At 44.0% G+C, this 26,197-nt stretch overlaps 1 protein-coding gene and 1 non-coding gene across 2 annotated transcripts in view; one reads left to right on the top strand and one right to left on the bottom strand.

Moving 5' to 3' along the window:
* Positions 1 to 25,503, top strand: part of ncaph2 (non-SMC condensin II complex, subunit H2) — a 42,129-nt gene extending 16,626 nt beyond the window's left edge. Inside the window, exons 10-21 of the mRNA XM_078553155.1 lie at positions 2,661 to 2,755; positions 2,859 to 2,930; positions 10,459 to 10,525; positions 11,590 to 11,694; positions 11,922 to 11,975; positions 13,817 to 13,887; positions 14,842 to 14,959; positions 19,370 to 19,438; positions 19,593 to 19,648; positions 21,581 to 21,682; positions 23,243 to 23,392; positions 24,548 to 25,503. Of these exons, the coding sequence (XP_078409281.1) occupies positions 2,661 to 2,755; positions 2,859 to 2,930; positions 10,459 to 10,525; positions 11,590 to 11,694; positions 11,922 to 11,975; positions 13,817 to 13,887; positions 14,842 to 14,959; positions 19,370 to 19,438; positions 19,593 to 19,648; positions 21,581 to 21,682; positions 23,243 to 23,392; positions 24,548 to 24,688 (1,100 nt within the window). The 3' untranslated portion in view covers positions 24,689 to 25,503. The remainder of the gene's footprint in view (positions 1 to 2,660; positions 2,756 to 2,858; positions 2,931 to 10,458; positions 10,526 to 11,589; positions 11,695 to 11,921; positions 11,976 to 13,816; positions 13,888 to 14,841; positions 14,960 to 19,369; positions 19,439 to 19,592; positions 19,649 to 21,580; positions 21,683 to 23,242; positions 23,393 to 24,547) is intronic.
* Positions 23,656 to 23,846, bottom strand: LOC144688164 (U2 spliceosomal RNA). Its single transcript, XR_013578363.1, has one exon. It is a non-coding gene; the product is annotated as a U2 spliceosomal RNA (small nuclear RNA).
* Positions 25,504 to 26,197: the final 694 nt, after the last annotated feature.

The raw sequence follows: 26,197 nt of genomic DNA, 5'->3' as shown, positions 1-26,197 counted from the left end.
TTGATATAGCTTTTTTCTTCAAGTTTAGGGCTGAGGAGTGCAGCAATCCCTTTGCGAGGGTTGTTGCTGCTTTTCTTCTTATGTTGAGTGTATTTGGGGATTGACAGACCAATCTGGTATTTCACTCTAATTCATGCAAATTAAGCGTGGTGCATTTCACCAGGTGCATGTTACAGAGATCTCAGTGGTTATTTTCACACTAATTTAGATTGTTAATTGTGTGGCCCGGAAGGTGCTGCCTCCTGCAGTTCTGTAGGTGCCAGCCACCTGCTGGTCCCTTGCGTACGGAAGGAAGAATCACAGCTGAGCTTTGTTTTATCTTTGTTTAACTTTCACAGCCCAGTGATTAAGGACAGGATCCTTGAATAATTCTACTGCCCAACCTCCCCAGCTCAGGGATACTGAGACTTTACATTGGAGAGACCAAACGCAGACTGGGTGACCGCTTTGCAGAACACCTTTAGTTTGTCCGCAAGCATTACCCAGACCTCCCTGTCGCTTGCCATTTCAACACTCCACCCTGCTCTCATGCCCACATGTCCGTCCTTGGCTTGCTGCATTGTTCTAGTGAAGCTCAACGCAAACTGGAGGAACAGCACCTCATCTTCCGACTAGGCACTTTACAGCCTTCCGGACTGAATATTGAGTTCAACAATTTTAGATCATGACTCTCTCCATATCTTCACCCCACCCCACCCCCACTAGGGCTATCTGTACCTTGCTTGACAAAAACAGAATTACCTGGAAAAACTCAGCAGGTCTGGCGGAGAAGAAAAGAGTTGTCATTTCGAGTCCTCATGACCCTTCAGCAGAACTGAGTAAAGTTAGGAGAGGGGTGAAATATAAGCTGGTTTAAGGTGGGGGGAGAGAAGTTGGGGAGAGGGGTGGTAGTAGGGACAAGCAAGCAGTGATAGGAGCAGATAATCAAAAGATGTTACAGACAAAGGAACAAAGAGGTGTTAAAGGTGGTGATATTATCTAAGAGAATGTGCTAATTAAGAATGGATGGCAGGACACTCAAGGTACAGCTCTAGTGGGGGTGGAGTGGAAAGACTGACAGGGCATTATAGGTATAGATTTAAAAATAATGGAAATAGGTGGGAAAAGAAAAATCTAAATAAATTATTGGAAAAAACAAAAGGGAGGGGGAAGAAACAGAAAGGGGGTGGGGATGGAGGAGGGAGTTCAAGATATAAAGTTGTTGAATTCAATATTCAGTCCGGAAGGCTGTAAAGTGCCTAGTCGGAAGATGAGGTGCTGTTCCTCCAGTTGGCGTTGGGAATGGGAACCTTGCTTGTCCTGCTTTCTACCCTTAATTAGCACATTCCTCAGATAATATCACCACCTTCAACACCTCTTTGTCCTTTTGTCTGTGACATCTTTTGGTTATCTCCACCTATCACTGGCCCCCTATCCAGCTCTACCCACCCCCCTTAAACCAGCTTATATTTCACCTCTTTTCTATTTTTACTTGGTTCTGTTGAAGAGTCATTCGGACTCGAAACGTTAACTGCTCCTCTCCGCAGATGCTGCCAGACCTGCTGAGTTTTTCCAGGTATTTTTGTTTTTGTTTTGGATTTCTAGCATCCGCAGTTTTTTGCTTTTATTATACTGAGACTTATGATATGCAGGATACCTGCTTTTGCAGTAGTATACCCTTGTGTAAGATTGATACTGTTCACCATTAATCACAGCTAACCCACTGTGAAACCCCTGATGCAGAAGGCCCTTCAACTGGATCAGGTTCTCACAGGTCAGATAGCCGATCCACAGCCCTCCAGCTTTGAGTCAGGTAAACAGGCCCCAATTACTGCCCTGATTCCAATCAACTTCCACATTTTTGTCAGAGTCTTGAAATGTCACCTCCAAGTAGTCTCCATTGTAGCTAACAATGGGATATGGATTTCCTCTCCTAGTGTAGAGAAACAAGCATACTAACTCTCCCAGTGTGTAGCTGCAAATATCATTTAAAGTTGCTACTTTACAACCAAGTTACTGATTAAATAAGCAGATCATAGACGTTCTTACCTGAAAACAGACAAAACTTCAGGGTCTATGACACACCTGTTTCTTTTATATCCAATTCTTCCCCTTGTCTCCTGAAGGCCAGCCTTGAATTTAGATCATGGAAGCTGGCAAAACCATAGCACTATCTCCAAGTAATGGTTCAGAGTGTTGTAAGATGTTTGCCTAAGTATCACGAGTGAGCCTTATAAAGCGGACAACTGGCATTGAACGCGCTGCAGCGTTCTGGAGGTGAGGAGCAGGATCCAAGACTTGGGTCTCCCTCTATGGTTAAGATCATTGAGGCAGGTTGTGGCAGCCTGACTTCAGCCAGCTCACTCTGCTCAGGCCAGGAATAAAATTTGGACCTTGCACTATGTGTCTGAATACTATTGCAGAACCAGACTGTGGATTGGAGTGGGTTTAGGGGTTGGGGCAGAGAGTTGGAATGGGTCTAGGGCCAAGGGTGGGGTCGGGATGGCTGAGGCAGTGGGTGGGGCTGTGCCCAATTCTGGTGACTGTTGTTTTGAATAAGCAAGTGGTATGCGTTATTTTGATTGTCTCCGCAGCCCTCAATCTCTTTAACTTTTAGGTGGTAAGAGGTCCCTGTGAGAATAATCTAGACTAAACACCTTGAGTGTATGCTCTTATCTCAGGTCCCACAGGAAGTGATGGTGATGATGCTGATGGCGGTTTTCTTCCACCTTTAGCTGAGGATGAGGTGGTTCAGGAGCATATTACAAACCAAAAGGTGAGTGCTGATTTGGGATGGGGTCTGAAGAATAGTGTACAGTAGACTATGGTACTAAACTGTGTTAGCACTTACTGTAATTCTCTCTTTTATGTCCCTGCAGACTGTGGGTGAAGAGCGAGGTTACATGCTGCGTCAGAGGGGTCCAACAGAGCCTGACACCATGCACACCAAGGTAATGTCAGCAAATCCTGGAAACTGTTTTCCTGTGGCTTCGTTCGAAAGAGAACTGCAGAAAGTCTCAAATCACAGCAGGAAAGTCCAGCTCAGCTCAGTCAACTCTGCAAAGTCCTGCTCACTAACATCTGGGTACATGTGTCCAAATTTGGAGAGCTGCCTTTTAGACAGGTTGAGCAAAATCAGGCTCCTAGAAACATACCCATGCGCCAGCGTCCCAGATACCTTTCCCGCTAGCAGGACAGACCAACCAGAGGTGGTGGCACAGTCTGAAGGGAGTGGCCCCAGGAATCCTCAACATTGACTCCAGTTTCCATGAAGTCTCATGGCATTGGGTCAAACATGGCTAAGGAAACAAGGATTGAGAAATTTGGCAGAATTCTAACACTTGGATAAAGGAATTCTGTCTTTTAAATTTTTTTCCCACCTCCATCAGTAACGACGTCGGGAGGATTCAGGGAGCCGCTACTCAGCTTTGCACCAGCCTGGACCCGGCTGCTGTCACTCATCCCAACAGAAGGGTGTGCTCTGCTGCTGACCACTTGGTGAAACCGTGGGGTTCAGCAGGCCCAGGTGGAGGGAGAGCAACAAAGCCCGAGTCTCGGTTGGTTGTAGTGAATCAGCACCGGTTTTCTGAATGTTGCCACATTGTTTGTTGAATTATAGCAGCAAACAACAATAACCATAGGAAGGTATTGCCAAGAAAAAAAATGCAGAATTATCACACACCCCAGCGTGTGCTAGGATGAAAAGTCAGTGGATTTTCAGCAATATTTTTTTGCCAACTTTCAGTCATGATGGGTCTGTCCATAAAGGGGTTTGTGAGGCTCCAGAATGGCTCAGTGTTGAAGCTGCTGGAAAGGCCAGGCTGCCATATGAGTGAGTGGGGGAGGGTTTGGGAAGAGGAGCTGCCGAGTGGTGGAGTTGAGGGAATTTGGGAAGGGGGGGCGCTGCTGAGTGAGTAAGGGGAAGGGGGGGGGTGTGCATACGTGTGTGCATGCGTGTGCGTGGCTTCACTGTGTCTTCTGTAAAAAGGAAAGATGCAGAGCTTGGTTGAAACCTACAGGATCACATAAAATAATAACTTTTTTACACGGCACATTAAAAACATTTTCATATTTATATGATATATGTTGATTTATAATACATGGCCATTAACAATTATATACTGAATTACTATCATTTATTGCTGTTTTGCTTTTGCTGGTGTCTGGCATCACGTTAATTTTTAGAGCTTTTTTATTCGCTCATGGGATGTGGTCATCAGTGGCAATGCCAACATTTGTTGCCCATCATTAATTGCCCATGAGAAGGTGGTGGTGGAGTTAAAATGGGGTTACATTGGAAAATAGTTTGTGAAGCACTGCTGTAGTCCTTTGCTTTGCTTTGCATGTACATAAACCAGCAAAGTCATGTTCTGTTGTTAGTTCATTTTTTAAATTCATTCATGGGATATGGGCTTTGTTGGCTGGGCCAGCATTTATTGCCCTTCCCTTGTTGCCCTTGAGAAGGTGGTGGTGAGCTGCCTTTTTGAATCACTGCAGTCCATGTGATGTAGGTACACCCACAGTGCTGTTAGGAAGGGAGCTCCAGGATTTTGACCCAGCGACAATGAAGGAACACCGATATATTTCCAAGTCAGGTTGGTGAGTGACTTGGAGGGGAACTTCCAGATGGTGGTGTTCCCAATTATCTGCTGCCCTTGTCCTTCTAGATGGTAGTGGTCGTGAGTTTGGAAAGTGCTGTCGAAGGAGCCTTGGTGAGCTTCTGCAGTGCATCTTTTAGATGGTACACACTGCTGTTACTGTGCGTCGGTGGTGGAGGGAGTGAATGTTTGTGGATGTGGTGCCAATCAAGCAGGCTGCTTTGTCCTGCATGGTGTCAAGCTTCTTGAGTGTTGTGGACGCTGCACTCATCCAGGCAAGTGGGGAGTATTCCATCACACTTCTGACTTTTGCCTTGTAGATGGTGGTCAGGCTTCGGGGAGTCAGGAGGTGAGTTACTTGTCACGTGATTCCTAGCCTCTGACCTGCTCTTGTAGTCACAGTATTTATATGGCATGGCCAGTTCAGTACCCCCCAGGATGTTGATAGTGGGGGATTCAGTGATGATAATGCCATTGAACATCAAAGGGTGATGGTTGGATTCTCTCTTGTTGGAGATAGTCATTGCTTGGCACTTGTGTGACGCGAATGTTACTTGCCACTTGTCAGCCCAAGCCTGGATATTGTCCATGTCTTGCTGCATTTGGACCTGAACTGCTTCAGTATCTGAGGAGTCGCAAATAGCGCTGAACATTGTGCAATCATCAGCAAATACCCCCACTTCTCACCTTATGATGAAAGGCAGGTCATTGATAAAGCAGCTGAAGATGGTTGGGCCGAGGATAATAGCCTGAGGAACTCCTGCGGTGATATCCTGGAGCTGAGAAGACCTACCTCCAACAACCACAACCATCTTTCTTTCTGATAGGTATGACTCTAACCAGCGGAGAGTTTTCTCCCAGACTCCTGCTGACTCAAGTTTTGCTAGGGCTCCTTGATGCCACATTCGGTCAAATGCTGCCTTGATGTCAAGGGCAATCACTGTCACCTCGCCTCGGGAGTTCAGCTCTTTTGTACATGTTTGAACCAAGGCTGTAATGAGGGCAGGAGCTGAGTGACCCTGGTGGAACCCAAACTGGGTGTCAGTGAGCAGGTTATTGCTAAGCAAGTGCCGCTTGATAACTCTGTTGATGACCCCTTCCGTTGCTTTACTGATGATGGAAAGTAGACTGATGGGACGGTAATTGGCAGGGTTGGATTTGTCTTGCTTTTTGTGTACAGGACAAACCTGGACAATTTATCACAGCCGGGTGGATGTCAGTGTTGTAGCTGTATTGGAACAGCTTGGCTAGGGGCGCGGCAAATTCTGGAGCACAAATCTTCAGAACTATTGCTGGAATGTTGTCAGGGCCCATAGCCTTAGCAGTATCCAGTGCCTTCAACCATTTCTTGATACCACGTGGAGTGAATAGAATTGGCTAAAGACTGGCATCTGTGATGCTGGGGACCTCTGGAGGAGGCCGAAATGGATCATCCACTCGGCACTTCTGGCTGAAGATTGTAGCAAATGCTTCAACCTTAACTTTTGCACTGATGTGCTGGGCTCCTCCAAGATTGAGGATGGGGATATTCGTAGAGCCTCCTCCTCCAGTGAGTTGTTTAATTGTCCACCACCATTCATGACTGGATGTGGCAGGACTGCATAGCTTATATCTGATCCGTTGGTTGTGGGATCACTTAGCCCTGTCTATCAGTTGCTGCTTACCCTGTTTGGCACGCACGTAGCCCTGTGTTATAGCTTCACCAGGTTGACGCCTCATTTTTAGGTATGGCTGGTGTTGCTCCTGGCATGCCCTCCTGCACTCTTCATTGAACCAGGTTTGATCCCCTGACTTGATGGTAATGGTAGAGTGCGGGATATGCCAGGCCATGAGGTTACTATTGTGTTGCTAGATCTGTTCAAAATCTGTCCCATTTAGAATGGCGGTAATGCCACACAACATGATGGAGGGCGTGAAGGCAATACTTCGGCTTCACAAGGACTGTGCAGTGGTCATGCCTACCGATACTATCATGGACAGATACACCTGCGGCAGGTAGGTTGGTGAGGATGAGGTTGAGTATGTTTTTCCCTCTTGTTGGTTCCCTCACCACCTGCCGCAGACCCAGCCTAGCAGCTATGTCATTTAGGACTGGGTCTGTCCAGCCAGTGGGACAGGACATGGTTATGGTGGTGTCTGGGACATTATCTGTCAGGTATGATTCCGTGAGGATGGCTATGTCAGGCTGTTGCTTGACTAGTCTGTGTAATAGCTCTCCCAATTTTGGTGCTAGCCCCCAGATGTTGGTAAGGAGGGCCTTGCAGGGTCGACAGGGCTGAGATTGCCATTGTCATTTCCGGTGCCTAGGTCGATGCCAGGTGGCCTGTCCGGTTTCATTTTTTTTTGTGACTTAGTAGCAGTTTGTTCCAACTGAGTGGCTTGCCATTGCCATTTCAGAGGGCATTTAAGAGTCAACCACATCACGTGTAGGCCACACCAGGTAAGGATGACAGATTTCCTTCCCTGAAGGGACATTAGTCAACCAGATGGGTTTTTATAACAATCAACAATGGTTCCATGGTCATCATTAGACTTTTAATTCCAGATTTTTGTTGAATTCAAATTCCACCATGGCAAGATTTGAACCCGGGTCTCCAGAGCATTACCCTGGTTCTCTGGATTACTAGTCCAGCGAAAATACTACTACACCATCACTTTGTGTATCACACAAGTCCATATTAACTGCACTGAATGCTGAAATGCTGAGGCCACTTTGGTGATCTACAAATGCGTTGGTCCACAGCCTTGATAGTAATAGAAGGAAAATAATGTTTCTATCCATTTGAGTCTAATAATTCCACCTATTGGAAGTGGCCTAGAAGCATTTGCATTTCACTACAGATCATAAAAAGTGCTATAATTACTCCTTGTCACACAAATTTTCAAACCTTTTTGTTTTCAGCCACTCTCTTTACTGGAGAGACCTCTTGCTGATTGCCACTGAACTCTCTCTCCCAGCTGATTAAATCAGTATCATCTATGTTGGACAGCACTTGGAAAAAACACTGAGGGTAGCAAGGGCACAGAATGTACTCTGGGGTCTTCAGTGTCCTTCACCAAGAATGGTTTGGTAGCACCACCACTGACTGAGCTGGTTGAGTCTTGACGGGGATAGCTATGAGACCAGGCCTATGTCAGGTGTTGAGTCAACCAACATGAGGGTAAAACCTATTGACCTTGACCTCTCATATCTATCTGTTGCAGATACATCTGTCCATGACAGTGTTGGTAGGACTGATGTTCTGTGGAGACAAAGTCCTGTTTTCACACTGAAGGTAATTGCCATGTTGGGTGGCACTACCACTGTGATAAATGGAATAGACTCAGAACAGAGCAGCTTAAAACTAAACATCCATGAGGTGCTGTGGGCCATCAACAGCAGCAAAATTGTATTCCACCCCTATATGTAAACTCATGACTTGGTGTATCCCTCACCCTACCATTATCATCAGCCAGTTCAGTGAGGAGTGTAGGAGAGCATGCCAAGAGCAGCACGAGGTGCACTGAGTGATTAGGTGTCAACTTGGTGCACTCAGGACTAGATGTATGCTAAGCTGCATGCTATAAACAAAGCTAAACGATCCCACAATGTACTGAGCAATTCAAAGCCACATTCAGTTGTGAATAGTGGTGGATAATAAAACAATTAAACAGTCAGGAGGTGAGTATCCCCATCCTCAACAATGGCAGAGCCCATCAGTTCAAAAATTTAAGTTTGGAGCATATGCAGCCTTCAGCCAAAAGTGCAGAGCAGATATCAATGTTGGCCTGCTCCTGAGGTCCCCATCATCACATGCCAGTCTTCATCCAGTTGATTCACTCCACGTAATATCAAGAAACAGCTGAATGCACTGCATGCAGCAAAGGCTATGAGCTCTGACAACATTTTGGCTGTGGTGCTGAAGACTTGTGCTGTGGATTTAGACGCGCCTCTAGCCAAGGTGTTTCAGTACAGCTGTAACACTGCATCTATCTGGCCATATTGAAAATTGCCCAGGCATGTTCTTTCCACAAAAAGCAGGACAAATCCATTCCAGACAGTTATCATCCCAACAGTCCACGCTTGATCATCAGCAAAGTGACTGAAAGTGTGGTCAGCAGTACTAATAAGGGCAAGACTGTGTGTCGGGTTTACCGCGGTAATGTGAATTGTAATCATAGGACAGTATGGCATAGAAGATGGCTGTTTGGCCCATCTAGCGTTCACAGCTCTTTCAAAGAGCAATCCAGTTAGTCCCATTCACCCACTCTTTCCCCTATGTCCCTGCAAATTTTTCCCCAATTTCCTTTTGAAGGCTACTGTTGAATCTGTTTCCACTCTCCTATCAGGCAGCGATGTCCAAATCCTAACCATTCATTTCCTCATGCCGCTTCTAGTTCTTCTTCCAATCACCTTAAATCTTTGCCATCTGGTGAAAGGCAAGTCAACATCTGGAAGCAGTTTCTCTTTATTTACTCTATCTAAAACCCTTGTGGTTTTTAACACCTCCATCGGCCTTCTCTATTCTAAAAAGAACAACTCAAGCTTTTCCAGCCTATGTAGAATTCTTTTTACTCACTCATGGGATGTGGGCATCGATGGCCAGGCCAGCATTTATTGCCCATCCCTAATTGCCCTAAAGAAGGTGGTGGAGAGCTGCTTTCTTGAACTGCTGCAGTCCATGTGGTGTAGATACACACAGTGCTGTTAGGAAGGGAGTTCCAGGATTTTGACCCAGTAACAGTGAAGGAATGGTGATATACTCCCAAGTCAGGATGGTGTGTGGCTGGCGGGGAACTTCCAGGTGGTGGTGTTCCCATGTGTCTGCTGCCTTTGTCCTTCTAGATGGTAGCAATTGTGGGTTTGGAAGGTACTGTCTAAGGAGTTTTGGTGAGTTCCTGCAGTGCATCTTGTAGATGGTACACACTGCTATCATTGTGCATTGATGGTGGAGAGAAAGATAATCCTTTACCCTGGAACCATTCTAGTAAACCTCTTCAGTACTATGTCCACAGCTTTCATGTTCTTCATAAAATGTGGTACCCAGAATTGGATACAATTTCAGCTGGGGCCAAATCGATGTTTTATAAAGGTTTAACATAACTTCTTGGCTTTTATACTTGATGCCTCTGTTTATAAAACTTAGGATCCCAATAAACATTATTAACTGCTCTGTTAACCTGTCCTGCCATTTTCAAAGATTTGTGCACAACACCCCCAGAGGGTTCTTGAACCCTTCTTAGATCAATGTGTGTGTGTTTTGGAGGGAGTCATTTGTCGCTAATCACCTATCCTGAGAATACAAAGTTCTCTGTCATGAGCTCAATTTCAGAAAGCTGACTCATTTACAATAAAGGTGGAAAGTTTTTAAGAATTCATTGCTTTTTCTGGCAGCTGCTGCCCCATCCTCTCTATGCCCAGGGTGAGTGTGGAGGCATTTTGGAGGAAAGTATGGAGGCAAATGGTGAAGATAGATCAGTTGGTGGGGCCTTCTATGCAGTAGTAGATTAGTGATTTGAAACAGCAAAGAAGGTTGTTGCAGAGTTTAACCAAAATAGACGTTGGGTGAGATGTTCGGAGAGTGGAGCAGGGGGAGCGTGGTGGACTTGAGCACGTAATTCAGACTGATGTTCCGGGACATTGCTGAAGGACTGCTGCACAGGAGGGCTAGTGCTTATGGAGTGCTGCAGTGGCTATGGGGATGTGCTGCATTGTTGGATGTGCTGTCTTTATCCTTCAATCAACACCAAAACCAGTTAATTTGGTCATGTATCTCATTGCTGTTTATGGATCTTGCTGTGTACAAATAGCTGCCATGTCTATTAAATGCTACCACATTAAATACACCAATGTAAGTGCAAGTTCACTCACTGATTCCATTGTTGCTTGTTTGTACTGTAGGAAGTGCTCGACCCCTGGAGGAGCCTGGACCCTTTTGAAGCCACTCAAGACAAGCCATTTAAGAAAGGTGACTTGTTGAATATATCTAGCTTCTATCTCTGTTATGCCAGAATTATGCTGAGAGGAAGGAAACCCAGGCATGAAAACATAAACTCAAGCAACGTTTCTTAGATTCAACAGAGAATATTGAAGGCCCTGTCAAGGAACAAACTGGGAGCGGGTTTACTGACTGACAGCTGTCTGATTATTGAGGGCCTTTGCGATTGTTCCATCATTCTTTGTATCCCCACCCCCCAATTGTTGATACCTACTTCAAAGAACACCATGATCATGATAATGGTGGAGATTTTAGCACTGCTGTTGTTAACCCTGTACCTTAATTACCCTTTTTTAATAAATATCAACTGCTGCCCAAATTGGCAGAATGGTGAACAGGGCAGCAGGGTGAATGTCGCAGTTTGCACTATAACTCTGCTGTGCAGTGATTGGAAGCAGGCCACAGTCTCAAAATTAGAGCCAGGTTCAAGGGTGATTCAGGTTCAAGGATGATGCCAGGAAGCACTTTTTACACACACAGGATAGTGGAAATCTGGAATTTTCCCACCAAAAGGTTCTGGATGCTGGGGACAATTGAAGTTTCATTACCTAGATTGTTAGATATTAGCCAAAGGTACTGTGGATATAGACCAGAGGCGAGTAAATGGAGTTGATGTGCAGATCAGCTGTGGTCTAAATTGAATGGTAAAGCTGAATATCCTGCTGTTCCTGACTAAGAATTTTTATGCCTCTCCTCTGCCTCTGACCCATTTTGTATAAAGGCCAACAGCCATGCCTGGTGTCACCTATCTCAGTACAGGTTGGAGTTCTGGTCTGAAATTCTGGCCTGCATAGCCTAGTAACACAGTGACTGCCCTACCAAACCAGTAGACCCACTGATTCACGTACCAACCAACAAACCTTGTTCAGCCCACTAACCACCCAACAAACCCTGTACAGCACACTGACCATCTGACAAACCATTGAATCATGGAGGGAGTGACTGTCTGGTTGTGATGAGTTGTTTGGGTGATTTATTCCCCTTGTTGCTTTGTTCTGGTCTTCGACCTAGCGCTGCAACTTTGTATTTTTCAGGGAAACACTTTGTCATCCCACCGTGTGTCGAAGTCATAGGAAGCAAGCGGAAACGGAAAACCTGTATGAAATTGAAGGAGTTTGGGAAGTGGTTCTCTGCGACATGTGAGTAGCTACTTACCCTGTGTTCACTGAATCCGTGAAGTTTGCACTGTGTCCGAGTGTGGGGAACACTACACGGCTCTGGATCGCCTGTCATTCATCACAGGTGCATTCTTGTACTCCATGGCTCACCATTAGAGTGTAATATACTGTGACGTTCATTGCTATTAAATTGTGTATCATGTTCTACATCACCTCTGTCTCATCTCATGTACTCTTTTTCTCTCTAGATTACGGTGGACAGAGTGATGTGAAGAGTAGGAGAAAGGGTCCAACATTTGCAGGTGAGAGGCAGTGCTGGGCATCTGGAGTCAGTCTAGATTCATGCATCAATGGGCCCGTTTAGAAAGTTTTCTCTGACATTACTGAATATAAGAGCTGGGGTGAATTGGTTGTAATGTGAGTACTACCCATATTCTGTCCGAATCCTACTGTTTCTCTGAGGAAACTATTGCCTCTTCAGGTTACTTAGTCCTTCAACAATCACCTGGCCTGTGTCCTTCCGTAGGAAGTCTAGTTCAGTCTGAGATACTGACCAAGGAGAGGGTAGAATCAGCGGCTAAGGAATGGAGTTTGCGGAGGGGACGAGAGACAATGGCTTTAAGTAGAGAAAATTTCTGCTCAGCCAGGATTGGATGTTGGACAAGCAGTGTGTCAATTCAAAGACAGTGGAGGAGTTGAGAGGTGATTGTGAGGTAGAGATAATTGTCGTCAGCCTACATGTGGAACCTGAGTTTTTGTGTTTGGACAATGTGATCAAGAAGTAGTATGTAGATAAGAAGTAGGGGAGGGATAAGTATAGATCCTTGGGGAACTTCAAATGTAATGATGTGGGAGTAGGAAGAGAAACCATTGCTTGAGATTCTTTGACAACTACCAGATAGCTGAGAATGGAAGCAGGTGAACGCAGTTGCACCCACCTGTTGGATGATGGAAGTGGGTGGTGTGGTCAACCACATAGATAAGACAGATTGAGAAGGATGAGGAAGGATAATTTACCACAGCCACATAGGATGCCATTTGTGACTTTGGTAAAGACTGTTTCACTGTTGTGGCATGGATGTAAATTAGATTGGACGGGTTCAAACATAGAATTGTGGTAAAAATCATCATGATGTGGGAAATGACAACATGTTTAAGGATATTGGAGAGGAAAGGGAGGTTGGAGATTGGGTGGTACTTTGCAAGGACAGAAGAGCCATGGGCAGTGTTCCCTCTTGGTCATGCAGCAACCCAAAAGCTCCCGCACACAAGCTTTAATATACCAAACATGCGGTCGTGCAAAACAATTTAAAGGGCCCACGCACTTAAACGAATCGACCATGCATTACAAGACAAAATTTAGAAGGTTTGTTGGCAGGGGTGTGTTTTTTGAGGAGGGTGTTATGATGGGGGATAGCACCTGAGGAGTGGGGACTATAACAATACCACCTAACCTGGTGGCCAGAAAGGGAAGTTGTGGGTGATCAGTAGTTTGTTCGGAATAGGATTGAGGGAGCAGGAGCTGGGTCTCATGGACAAGATGGACTCTGGGAGGGAAGGATGGAATGTAGGAGAGAAACTAGAGAAAGATGCAAATTCAGGGGGTAACCTTAGAGGAAGTTTAGTTCGGTGGGCTTGAAGGAGGGTAGAAAACAGCAGAGGCAGCTGAGCAATGGATTTCATCTTTGTGACAAAGAAATCCATGAGCTCCTCCAGCTTGTAGTTGGAGATGAGGATTGAGGGGTCATGGAGAGGGGTTTAAGAAGGTGGTCTTCCCCATCTCTGTCTTCCCCCCCTCCTCCCATTACTCTCTCTCCTCTGCAGGGGCACTCTGTCAGTGGATCCTCAAGGCAAGACAAGTCTGTCAGTGGGGTGGCTGGTGGTGAGGAGGGGCATCACCAAGTAAATAACTGTTTTTTGTGGGGGCTGTCATTTTGAGAGTTTAGCTTGTTTGTGTGATTTTTAAAAATTATTCATTTACGGGATGCGGGCGTCGCTGGCTAGGCCAGCATTTATTACCCATCCCTAATTGTCTTTGAGAAAGTGATGGTGAGCTGCCTTCTTGAACTGCTGCAGTCCATGTGGTGTAGGTACACCCACAGTGCTGCTGACTGACTTTTAAAATGGCGTCTTTCCTTTGCAGATATGGAGATTCTGTACTGGCATCACATGAAGGAGAGACTCGGAGCACAGAGGAAACATCAGCAAAGGATGGTGAGTGTTTGGCTAGAGCTGTGAGTTGGGGAGGGAAAGGCCAGCAGATTATGGACTCTCTAACAGTGTGTTCATCAATTTTAATCAAGAACCACATCTGTACAAATTGAGAAATATTAATTACAGGAGTTCTGACTGGATCAGGGCGGGAGTGAGCCATACAGCCAAGTCTTGTTCTAAATTTTCTGTCCTCAGCTGGCAGTAGGGGCACCACAATCTGAAACTAACATGGGAAGGAGAAAAATCAGCCAGGACTCCTACTCCTGATCAATATCCAGTGAACAGTTCTGGAAATGCCATGTTTAAGAAAGATCATCCCCACAGGTCAGTGAATCAGAAACTAGGGGCACAGGTTGAAGGTTAGAGTGAAGATGGAAGTTAGGTTTTCATAGAGGGTTATTACACTGAATGATTCACTACAAGGGGCTTTTGAGGAGGGGATTAGAGTATTTATATAGAGTTACATCCATTTAATTGGGAATTGGCTAGGGAATGGAAAAGTGAGGCTCACACTGGCATGGGCAGAATGGCCTCCTGTGCTGTAAATTCCAATTCTATTTTAAGTGGAGCGTGAGGAATAATTAATTCTTGCTGTATTATTGAAGAGATGAAAGGCCAAATTAGTGTGTGTGTTAGGCTGTAGGCTCTGTGTGGGTGTTGGGTGTATGTGCGCACACGTGCAGTTGTCTTGGGGCACTGAATATGGAGATGCTGTAATATGTTACAGAGAGGTGAAGTTTGCCCTTGACTCACTAATCTAAAATTGAGAGGTCACCAGCATGATTTTGTGGTATATAAATGACCAGTTGAGGTGGCTTGTACACAGAAAGTCTGAAGGGGAGTTGATAAATATGGAGTCTGATTCAGATGCTGTGTTCGCTGATGTATTCTGGTTTCTGTCAGAACTCCTGCTGTTTGTGTATTTGATTATGCTAATGAACCTTTCTTCCGCAGATTGCTCTGCGTGGGCGGGAAATAGAGGAGTTAGAGATAGAAGCAGGAAACATGGAAGAAGAATTAAATGACTTGCAGGAGAGAGCTGAAGACCATCTGGATAATGATGGAGTGGAAGGTAATGAAAGAAAAGATATTTCATACATTCTACACTTGGCATATATTTCAACCCCAGAGATGGTTCCCCTCCTGCAACAAATGCAGAAGCTCCTGGGAGCTGACCATCAGGTGATAATCTCCCCTTCCTCAGAATTGAGTCCTTCCTGGATTCTGGCATTGGACTCTCACACAACCTCGATATCTCTGGCATTCTGCTGCTAGTTCTGTTCTCTTGGAATGGAGTTATAATCTGGGACAAAAACAGAATTACCTGGAAAAACTCAGCAGGTCTGGCAGCATCGGCGGAGAAGAAAAGAGTTGACGTTTCGAGTCCTCATGACCCTTCAGCAGAACTGAGTGAAGTTAGGAGAGGGGTGAAATATAAGCTGGTTTAAGGTCGGGGGTGGGGGAGAGAAGTTTGGGGTGGGGGGGGTGGTGGTTGTAGGGACAAGCAAGCAGTGATAGGAGCAGATAATCAAAAGATGTTACAGACAAAGGAACAGGGAGGTGTTAAAGGTGGTGATATTATCTAAGAGAATGTGCTAATTAAGAATGGATGGCAGGAAAGTCAAAGTACAGCTCTAGTGGGGATGGGGTGGAAAGACTGACAGGGTATTATAGTTATAGATTTAAAAATAATGGAAATAGGTGGGAAAAGAAAAACCTATATAAATTATTGGAAAAAACAAAAGGGAGGGGGAAGGGATGGGGGAGGGAGTTTAAGATCTAAAGTTGTTGAATTCAATATTCAGCCCGGAAGGCTGTAAAGTGCCTAGTCGGAAGATGAGGTGCTGTTCCTATAATCTGGGACTCTGACTGGAAGTTGTGCTTGGGCCATATCCAAAACCCTCTTAAGCTCAACCAGTCCGTATTGGTGGGTTTCAGTAGTTTTACGGAATGAATGGTAATGGGGTGTGTGCTAGAGTGATGCACCAAATCCACTGGCACAGGTACACCATTTACCATATAAAAACAGGAAATTTGGAAATACTCAGCTGGTCAAGCAGCATCTGTGGAGAGAAACAGGGCTAATGTTTCAGGTCAATGACCCCTTGAAGGATCAACTGACCAACTGCTTCCATCTTCTTCCAAGTAAGCCTGTTCTAGGAACTTAGGAAATAGAAGCAGGAGTTGGCCATTTGGCCCCTTGAGCATGCTCTGTCATTCGACTAGATCATGGCTAATCTACCTCAACAGCATTTTCCCGCACTATACCCATATCCCTTGATATCTTTAATATCCAGAAATCTATCAATCTCTGTCTTGAGTATACACAGTGACTGAGCCCTCTGCGGTAGAGAATTCCAAAGATTCACCACCCTCTGAGTGAAGAAATTCCTGCTCATTTCAATCCTAAATGGCCTACCTCTTATCCAGAGACTGTCCCCTGGTTCTAGAAGCCCCCTCTCCCAGCCTGGCCGCAAACCCCCCACCCACCCGCCCCCAGCCAGGGGAAACATCCTTTGAGCCCTATAAGAATTTTGTATGCTTCAATGAGATCACCGCTCGTTCTTCTAAACTCTGGAGAATATAGTCCTAGTCCCCTCAATCTATCCTCATAGGACAATTCTGCCATCCCAGGGATCGGTCTGGTGAACCTTTGTTGCACTTATATCCCTCCTTAGGTAAGAAGAACAAAACTGTACACACTACTCCAAGTGCAGTCTCACCAAGGCTCTATACAGTTTCAGCAAGACTACTTTACTTCTGTAGTCAAATTCTCTTGCGACAAAGGCCAACATACTATTTGCCTTCATAATTGCTTACTGCACCTGTGTGTTAGATTTCAGTGAATCATGGACAAGGACACCCAGGTCCCTTTGGAATCAACACTTAAAATCTCTCACCAATTAAGAAATACTCTGCATTTCTGTTTTCTTCCTATCAAACTGGATAGCTGATATAGAATGTGAATAACTGGGGCCCAAGCACTGATCCTGTCATACCCCACTAGTCATAGCCTGCCAACCTGAGAATGACCCATTTATTCCTACTCTGTTTTCTGTCCGTTAACCAATTCTCAATCCATGCCAGTATATTGCCCCCAATCCCATATGCTCCAATTTTGTTTACTAATCGCCTGGGACCTTATCGAAAGCCTGCCGAAAATCCAAATGTGCCACATCCACTGGTTTCCCTTTATCTATTCTGCTAGTTACAACCTCAAACAAACTCCCAACAGGTTTGTCAAACATGATTTTCCTTTCATAAATCCATGTTGACTCTGCCTAATCTTCCCATTATTTTCTAAGTGTCCAGTTATCACATCATTTATAATAGATTCTAGCATTTTCCTTACTACTAATCTCGAGCTAACAGGTCTGTAGTTCCCTTTTTTCTTTCTCCATCCTTTCTTGAATAATGGGGTTACATTTGCTACCTTCCAATCTAATCTATAGATTAAACATGCGTTCCTGAAATATTCTTTCCACAGATTAGTTTGGAATTTACCCCTCCAGGTGGAGACCAAGCCCTCTACTATTCTGGTCAAGCTGAAACGCTTTGTCATGGTCAATGCTATCTAGATTCTTTAGCATCCCAACAAATCATGTTACCCCCTTGGCCCAATTTATATAAGCACTTCTCATGTAAAGGATTCATATACTCCTGTACTGAACATGGGGAGAATCTTATCTAGAGTATAGGGGTAATACGCCCTGGTTGTAGTGTGTGAAGGGATAAAACACTTCACTCTGTATGGTGGGGAGAAGGTGTCAAATGTGCAGTATCCGTTACCTTTCACAGCAGGACTCTGCCACAAACATGAATATTCAGAAAGTGCTGTCACTGAAAACATTTAACAATGATTGGATGTTGCGTTTAATAAGCACATAAATACAAGCAGGTGTAGGTTATACTGCCCCTCATGCATGGTTCCTTATGACTAGCATCAGCTTTTTGTGTGAGAGTTAGACTGCGATCAGCCTAGTTAATGTGTAAGGGTGGTGCCCAGAACAATGCCTGCTGGTCCTGTTCAGCCTCATTATCCTGCAGGTAACCCTCCAACTGCACAACTACATCTTAATATTCCACAGAATGGCATTCAGCCCACTCATGGGGTTTCAGAACAATCATTTCATATTTTGATGTTCACCATTTGTCTTATTTACATAACTTATTTGTGTAGGAGGTGGGATTAATTTCCTCCCCCACTCGGCCTCAGAAAGGTGGCAGAAACAGAACTTCAATAATCTGCCAGGAGTTGGGTGCAAATCTGTGACTTGCTAGAATTCCAAATACAAATTAATTGTGTGGGAAGAAAGTACAAATCAGAAATACTCTGCAGTTACTTCTGGTTAGCGGTAGTTAGTGCCCTAAATAAAATGAACGGGATTCTCCTTTAATTTACAGGTAGTACGAAAAGAAAACGGGAGTGAGAAGTTTTAAACTCTGATGAATTGAGGCTGTAATTGGCCACAATTCTACTGCAGCGTCTCTGACAACTAGGTGTCCAGCACCTGAGACTTGGGATAGATAAGCCACTTCCCTTAAAGGTGTGGAGCGGGCTATTCTGATTGCTCAAGTCTAGTCAAGATACCCATATCTGAATAATTCAGCAGTGGTTTCTGGTATAGCACTGAAATACCCAGACTCACATAATCCGGGAAGGATTTCTGGCGTATGATCTTATTTGGGACACTGCAGTTCAGGCAGATTGGCTTTGGACAAGAGGCGGGAGAAAATGAGCAATGTTTCTGTTCCCGGTCACAGTCTTAATTGTTCTGGGGTCATACGAACAATGATAGACAGGTAAAGACCATTGGGTCCATCCTTCCTATCCCACACAACTCCCTTCTAACAGCATTGTAGATGTTCCTACTCCAGAAGGACTGCAGTGGTTCAAGCAGGCAGCTCACTCCCACTTTCTTGAGTGCAATTAGGGATGGGCAATGATTACTGGCTGGCTAATGACACCCACATCTCATTAAAGAGTTTTTAAAAAATATATATTGCAATATCTCACGTATGATAATATATACGCTCCTCATTCCACCCAAAACCATGTAATCTCTGAAGTGACAAACCAGATAAAAACTATAGACACTGATCCCAGTAAGAGTTTTTATTTGTGTCATATGTGGTGATCATTTGGTCGGGTTGAGGAGGGGGAGAGAGTGAATGTGTTCAATTATAAAAGCATGGTTGAGACAAATGATTGATAAAAGGTTTGATTGAAATATTCTGGCTGCACTCTTGTGCTAGAAGCAGTGAGTGGGAGCTGATGCTTATGGAACTGATCCCAATGGTATTGTTCTCTGGTTTGAGTCAGGTTCATGAACCTACGTCACGTGACTGACATCCAGTGAATTATGAATGGATTGTATAAAGATTGAGTTTGCCTGCTCTTTGACAAATTAAATTAGCATTACTGAGTAAAACATTGTGAGCAGCAGGAAAATGTTTCTAATCTGTGTTTATTTTATTTTAGATGATTATGACATTAATTTGGATCAAGAAGTTGATGCACCTCAGGACAACCACAGCCCCCCGAATCTGGGTAATTGTCCTTCCTCTAATTATGGATAAACCCCACCCCTGTAACTCTGATTAATACCCCACTCCTCCTTTAGCTCTGGGTAAACCCTTCTCCCCTAACTCCAGATTTCTGCTGTTTTTCTGTTGGTAATTAAATTTTTCATCTGTAATTGCAGAGCCTCCTGGAGAAGGAGGATGCGTGAGTTATGAAGAGCTTGTTAGAAGGAATGTGGTATGTAAAGCTGCTGTTAATTAAATATGTCTTGTTTTTGCATCCTTTTTATTCAGTTACAGTACAGGAAAAGTTTTTCATATTCAGCTATATTTAAAATCTACATCACAGTTAAAATGAGTACAAATATTTGGAGGACAGTCCTTTCTGGGTTCTGAACTAATACATGTATGTGATACATGTATTGGTGTAGCCAACAGTTCTAATCTTGGAAGCCTTGACTTGTGATTCTGAGGGACTTGAACTGCACAGGGTGCTAGCATTTTCAGCACACAATGGATTCCAGTAGTGATGCACTGTATAGATCCAGTACCTACACATCTTACAATTCATTCTTGGAATGAGAGCAGCACTGGCAAGGCTGGCATTTATTGTCCATCCCTAGTTTTCCTGGAAAAGTGGTGGTAGACCTTCTCCCGAACTGAAATTCATTGTACCAGTTTGATATAATTCAAAGGCTTGCTTGCCCAATTCAGAGGACAGTTAAAAGACTCCTCATTCCGTAGTCTACAGGGGGAACAGTGTTATTTGGAATAACAGGATAATCACAGAATTTTAATGGCACAGATGCAGGCCATTCGGCCCATGGTGTCTGCACCGGCTTTCCAAATGAGCATTGTGACCTAGTGCCATGACCCTGCCTTTTCCCTGTACCCCTGCACGTTGTTTCTATTCAAATAATCATCTAATGCCCTCTTGAATGCCTCGATTGAACCTGCCTCCACCACACTTCCAGGCAGTGCATTCCAGACCCGAACCATTCGTTGTGTGGAAAAGTTTTTTCTCATGTCACATGTGCTTCTTTTGCAAATCACTTTAAATCTGTGCCCTCTCGTTCTTGGTCCTTTTACAAGCGGGAACAGCTTCTCCTAACTACTCTGTCCAACCCCCTCATGATTTTGAACATCTCTATCAAATCTCCTCTTAACCTTCTTATCTCCAAGGGAACAGTCCCAGCATCTCCAACCTATCCTCATAGCTGAAGTTTCTCATGCCTGGGATAATTCTTGTAAGCCTCCTCTGCACTCTGTCCAATGTGTTCACATCCTTCCTATAATGTGGTACCCAGAACTGTACACAACACTGCAGCTGAGGTCTAACGAGTGTCTTATATAAATTCAGCATAACCTCCTGCTCTTGTACTCTATGCCCATATTAATAAAGTCCTAGATACTATATGCTTTATTAACTGCTCTCTCCACCTGTCCTGCCACCTTCAATGATCAATGCACATATGCACGCAGTTCTTTCTGCTCCTGCACCCCCTTCAAAATTTCACCCCTTATTTTATATTGACTATGTTCTTCCTACCAAAATGCATCACCTCACACTTCTCTGCATTGAACTTCATCTGCCACTTATCTGCCCACTCCACCAATTTGCCTATATCCTCTTGAAGTTCCACACCATTCTCCTCGCAGTTCACAACACTTCTAAATGAAAAATGAATGTACAAGAACAGCATTATCAGGTGTAATATATTCCTTACTGTAATGGACAAGAGTAGTGTTATCTGGAATAAAGAGGTAATAAACCCTTTCTTTAAATATATAACAGTGGTGTTATAGTGGGAATATACTGCTCACTAATGTGCTAGGACAGTGTTATTGGATGTATAAGATTAATCTACTACTTACTGTAGTGTGCAAGGGCAGTGTTATTGGGAATAAAGGGGTAATGTCATTCTTGCTAAGTCCTGTATACAGGACAGTGTCATTGGCTATAAAGGGGTAATATACTCCTGTCTACGGGAGGCTTGGTGTTATCTGGAGTACATGCTGCTTTTGTTGTTCCAACTTATTTGCACACTCTGTAGACTCTATGGTGTAAGTGAGGCCAGTGTTCACTCTGATTCTGAATTCTTGGCGGTTCTGCCTAGCGCGTTGGTTGATGGATTAAGCTATTCCAGATTGACCCATTCCTGTATTCCAGGAGCTGTTTATCGCTAACTCCCAGCAGTACGCCCAGGAGACAGCTCTCTCCCTCCGTGTGAGAGACTGGGAGGAGAAGATTGGTCCAAGGCTGGAGGAACAGGTAAGAGTGATTTTGTTGGACTTAATGTTGGGAGCATTATTCTGGGGATTGTGGTGATGTTGGGTGTTTGCTTAGCCTTTCTGACAGGCCAAATTGAAAATATGAGCCCACCTTCAGTCTGCTGCTGAGTGTTTGCAGCATTTTCAACTTTTATTTCAGATTTCCATTTGCTGCAGGTTTTCCTCTCTGAAACCTTATTCTCTTTTCCATTGTAGCTGTTCTTCAAAGGGCTGGCTGGAGGGTCGGTAACTAGTATGACCAGGTTTAGTGGAGGCGGGTCGGGGGTGGGTTTGGGTGGAGTATGTACAAGAAATGAAATGAGCTTAAATATAATGGAAACAGGAAAGGAGATTATAGAATTTACTAAATTAAAGGACACCATAAATGACCAGGGAATAAAGAGTTATAGAACAAAAGTATAAAAAGATGGTTAAAAAATAAAATGAGAGTGAATACTATTAAAAATTAGTTTAACTGTCTGTACAACAATACCCAATGTGTCTATAATAAAATAGGGGAACCGGAGGCAATAATATGTTGTGAGGAACCAGATATAGTAGGAATTACTGAGACATGGCTACAGAAAAATTAAAACTGGGAATTAAACATTGCAGAGATAACATGAAAAAAACGGGAACAAATGCAAACCAAGCGCTAGGTTTTTATTTCTAGACGGATAGAATTGAAAAGTAGAGAAGTTATGCTTGACTTGTATTAAACTTTGATGAGACCACAATTGGAGTACTGTGTACAGCTCCAGTTGCAATATTTTTAAAAAGGAATATAGAAGCACTGGAGAGGGCACAGAGAAGATTTACAAGGATGGTACCAGAACTGCGAGGTTATACCTAACAGGAAAGTATGAAAAGAGAAGGCTGAGGAGTAACTTAATAGAAGCCTTTAAAATTGTAAAAGGTTTTGGTCAAATGAATAGAGAGAGAATGTTTCATCTGTGAGGATGAGCAAAACTAGAGGCCATCAGTATAAGGTAGTCACCAAGAAAAATCAAATGGGGAATTCAGAAGTGACTCCTTTACCCAGAGAGTGGTGAGAATGTGGAACTTGCTACACCAGAGAATAGTTAAAGTGAAGAATATAGGTGCATTTAAGGGACTCGATAAGCATATGAGGGAGAAGGAAATAGAGGATTACGCTCTTCGAGTTAGAACAGGAAGGATGGGAAGAGGCTCGAGTACAGCATAAATGCTGTCATGAACTTTTTGGTCTGTTTCTGTACTGTATATTCTATATAAACAGAAAACACAGGCTTAAGATAATTATCAAAAAGCCAGGGGGCAAAAGAGGAGAATTGCTTTCATGCAACAAATTGTTACAATCTGGAATGCAATGTCTGAAATGGCGGCAGAAGTAAATTTAATAAATACTTGTAAGGAGAGAAATTGCAGGGGAATGGGTCTAATTGAATATCTCTTTAAAAGAGCTAGGACATGCATGTTGGGCCAAATGGCTTCCTGTTCCCTATGATTCTCTTCTATAACTCCTTCCTTTGCACATTCTGACCAGTTCCAACCTGCTTGTAATGTTTCTGATCTCCTGCAGGATGAGCGAGCTGCCTTCGACATCCATGATTATGGGGTTAGAATCATGGATGCATTTGAGTCCATCAGACAGAGACGTTCATTTGCGAGCATCGTGGCTGGGAAGGAGGCATTTGAAGTGTGTAGATACATGTTGGCCACACTACAGCTGGTGAGTGTGCTCTCCAAGGGGTAATGGGATTAGACGAGCCCAAGAGCTTCAAACAAACACAGCAATATGTTGCGATCGAAAGGAAGCTTAGTGCAGGGGAGGTGGAACAGAGAACATCTCATAAACTAGGCAGATGTGAGGCGCAGACCCAGCTGAAGTAAATGGTTTAGGTAACTTGATGAACAAAGACTGAGAAACATGTTGTGACTTGACAATGGTTAGATGTGAGAATTTCCCATGAGTTACATTTTATTTATTTATTTATTTATTGCACCGTTCCCAGAGATGCTGCAATACCGGGTCGATGCGTGGAGTGGACGGAGCAAGCCCCTATTCCATCTCCCTGCTCCAAAAATCAATTTAATATATGGTCCCCAGATAGGGGACGTATCAGATATTAAACTGATAAGAACAGATACTACACGTGATCTTAGCCAAAAGGCCGAGAAGTGATATGAGTTACATTTTAGGTGAACAATGCCAATGAATGTCTGTATTAGTTGTCACTCTGTACAAGATGTGTTATTTTATTGATTCTCTTGAATCAGCTTAGCTCAATGGTAACACTCCTGCCTTGAACCAGAAAGTCAAGTGTTCACACAGGGACTTTTGAACATATAATCCAAGCTGCACTATCAGAGGGGCAGTACTGAGGGGCTGCAGCACTCTTGGAGGAGTAGACCTGAGAGAGTGCTGCATTGTCAGAGAGTGAGAACTTTGAAGCTTGAGCTTTTTCAGATTTTACTCCACTCTTTGGAGATGTACAAGGAGTTTGCCTGTCAATCATCTCATTGCTGCTATGGGACGGATGGGTCAGTCCCCTTGGGTATGCCCTGTTCCTGAGTTTTTTTGTTTCAGTCGCTCTTGATTTACCTCCACTGCTGGAAGTCATTGACTTGCTGGGTTCTTGTGGAGGATTGAGTCTACCTTTGATAACCTTTGCTTTTGGATGTGCCCCTGTACAGAGAGTGGACAGTGATTTCAGTGCTGTCCTAGTGAGTTCAGTTTCTCCAGTTGTCACCTCATCCGGCCAGAACTACTTCAGCGCTGACTCTGCCTGTTGTGCAGTGTATAGTGGCGGGTTTAGCTGCAGGGCTGGGATTATTTACTGTCTCTCGCCTGCTCACAGTGAGATCTGTCCCCTTTCCTCTACAGGCCAATGACTACACGGTGGACATATGGCAGAAAGACGGGCTGTATGAATCGGTTGACACGATGGAACTCACCCTGTTGAGCAAACTAAGAGCTCATGATCGGTTCCGGACATACATGGCTCCATCCATCTCCAATAAATGAAAAAATCCATAAATCTTCACTCAACTTTCACAGTCCTGGAACTGCAAGCTCAACCTCACATCCATTACCCATGGCCATACTTGGAGAGAGCTGTGCCCATATCTCCTTGCTTGTACGACAGCAAGAGGCACTGATGAGTAATGTGTTTTGGTGGAAACCGCCTGCCCCACCCTGGCTCGACCCCTCTCTCCCCCAACCCCTCCCCAAAACAATTCTTGGATTGTGATTATTCTCTATTTATGTTTATGTGTTCTGTGCAGCACCTCTAAACTGTCTTTATTACAAATCGTGCCTCATGACACAGCATGGAGTACAATTCACTGGGCTGCACCCTGTACAGTTTTGTCATACAAACTCAGTCTTCTGAGGAAAAAGTGTTCCCAGTCAGTCAAGCTGTTATTTTCTCTGCTTGCTGAGAGGTTTACCAGATTTAAGATGTAGGAAATCTCTTCAAACAAGTGCCACATCTGACCTGGTGACAGGTGTAACTTTGAGGCTTGTCCTTTTGAAATAGTTTTTTGGGGTCAGCCCATCTGCTTCGAGAAGTCTTCAATTTCATGTTTAGAAAAAATAAATTTCAGTTTTCTTTCAGAACCACCTCCTCCTTGGCTCCACTGTCCTGAGTGGGAAGGTGAGGAGCCAGAAATGTGCCATGAATTGGGGTTCACTTGAATGGCCGTGAATTGTGCTCCATGTTCAGGAATAATAGCGTGTGCCATCAGAAAATCACACATTTGTATAAAGTGCAAGATTTTAAAAAATGTACAAACCTAAATTTTGTATAAGTACTGCAGTAAACTTCGAACTCAGTTGCACTGTGTGTTTGAAACTTTTTTTTAATCAATTTGGGATTGGAAGATCTGAGAAAATGAGCCTTTAGGGATGGAATTCCTGCTGGGTACTGTGTACAGGATAGAATGTTCTGATGAATCAGTTTCAAATTGGGCCTCTGAGGGTGGAGCCACAGGGTTCCTGCCCATTGAGATAATAATAGTGGGAGTTGGCACCTTTTGGGATGGGGTGAGGGCAGAATTGGCATATCAAAATATGTTAAAGGAGCCTGATTTCCCTTCTGATTCAATGCAATGCAAGTGAATCTTTTTCCCCTCCTTTTACTTCAAGGGAAGCATACGAAGCAGTGTCTTCTTTTCACTCTGTGTAGCCAAGCTGCACAGTTTACTGCTCAAATAAAATGCGATTTATTAAAAGGGAGAGGTGTTACTGATCTGTTACTAATGAATATTGCAAAATTTTATGATCCCAGATGAGACCCCTCCCCACATCTCCACCCCAAATTTTATTAGAATCCAATTCAGGACCAGTAACTTTTGTTGTAGATTAAATTTGAAATCCTAGTCACTCACTAAGAGAATAAAGCTACAAGATTCCACAATTTTACTATATCTGAGTTAACAATGAAGAGTGCAGGAGGGCATGCCAGAAGCAGCACCAGGCAAATCTAAAAACAAGGCGTCAATCGGGTGAAGCTACAACACAGGACTACTTGCA

Source organism: Cetorhinus maximus, chromosome 12, assembly GCF_964194155.1.
Source record: "Cetorhinus maximus chromosome 12, sCetMax3.hap1.1, whole genome shotgun sequence".
Taxonomy (NCBI): Eukaryota; Metazoa; Chordata; class Chondrichthyes; order Lamniformes; family Cetorhinidae; genus Cetorhinus; species Cetorhinus maximus.
The sequence above is the reverse complement of the archived record's forward strand: the minus strand, read 5'-3'. Positions and strand labels throughout refer to the sequence as shown.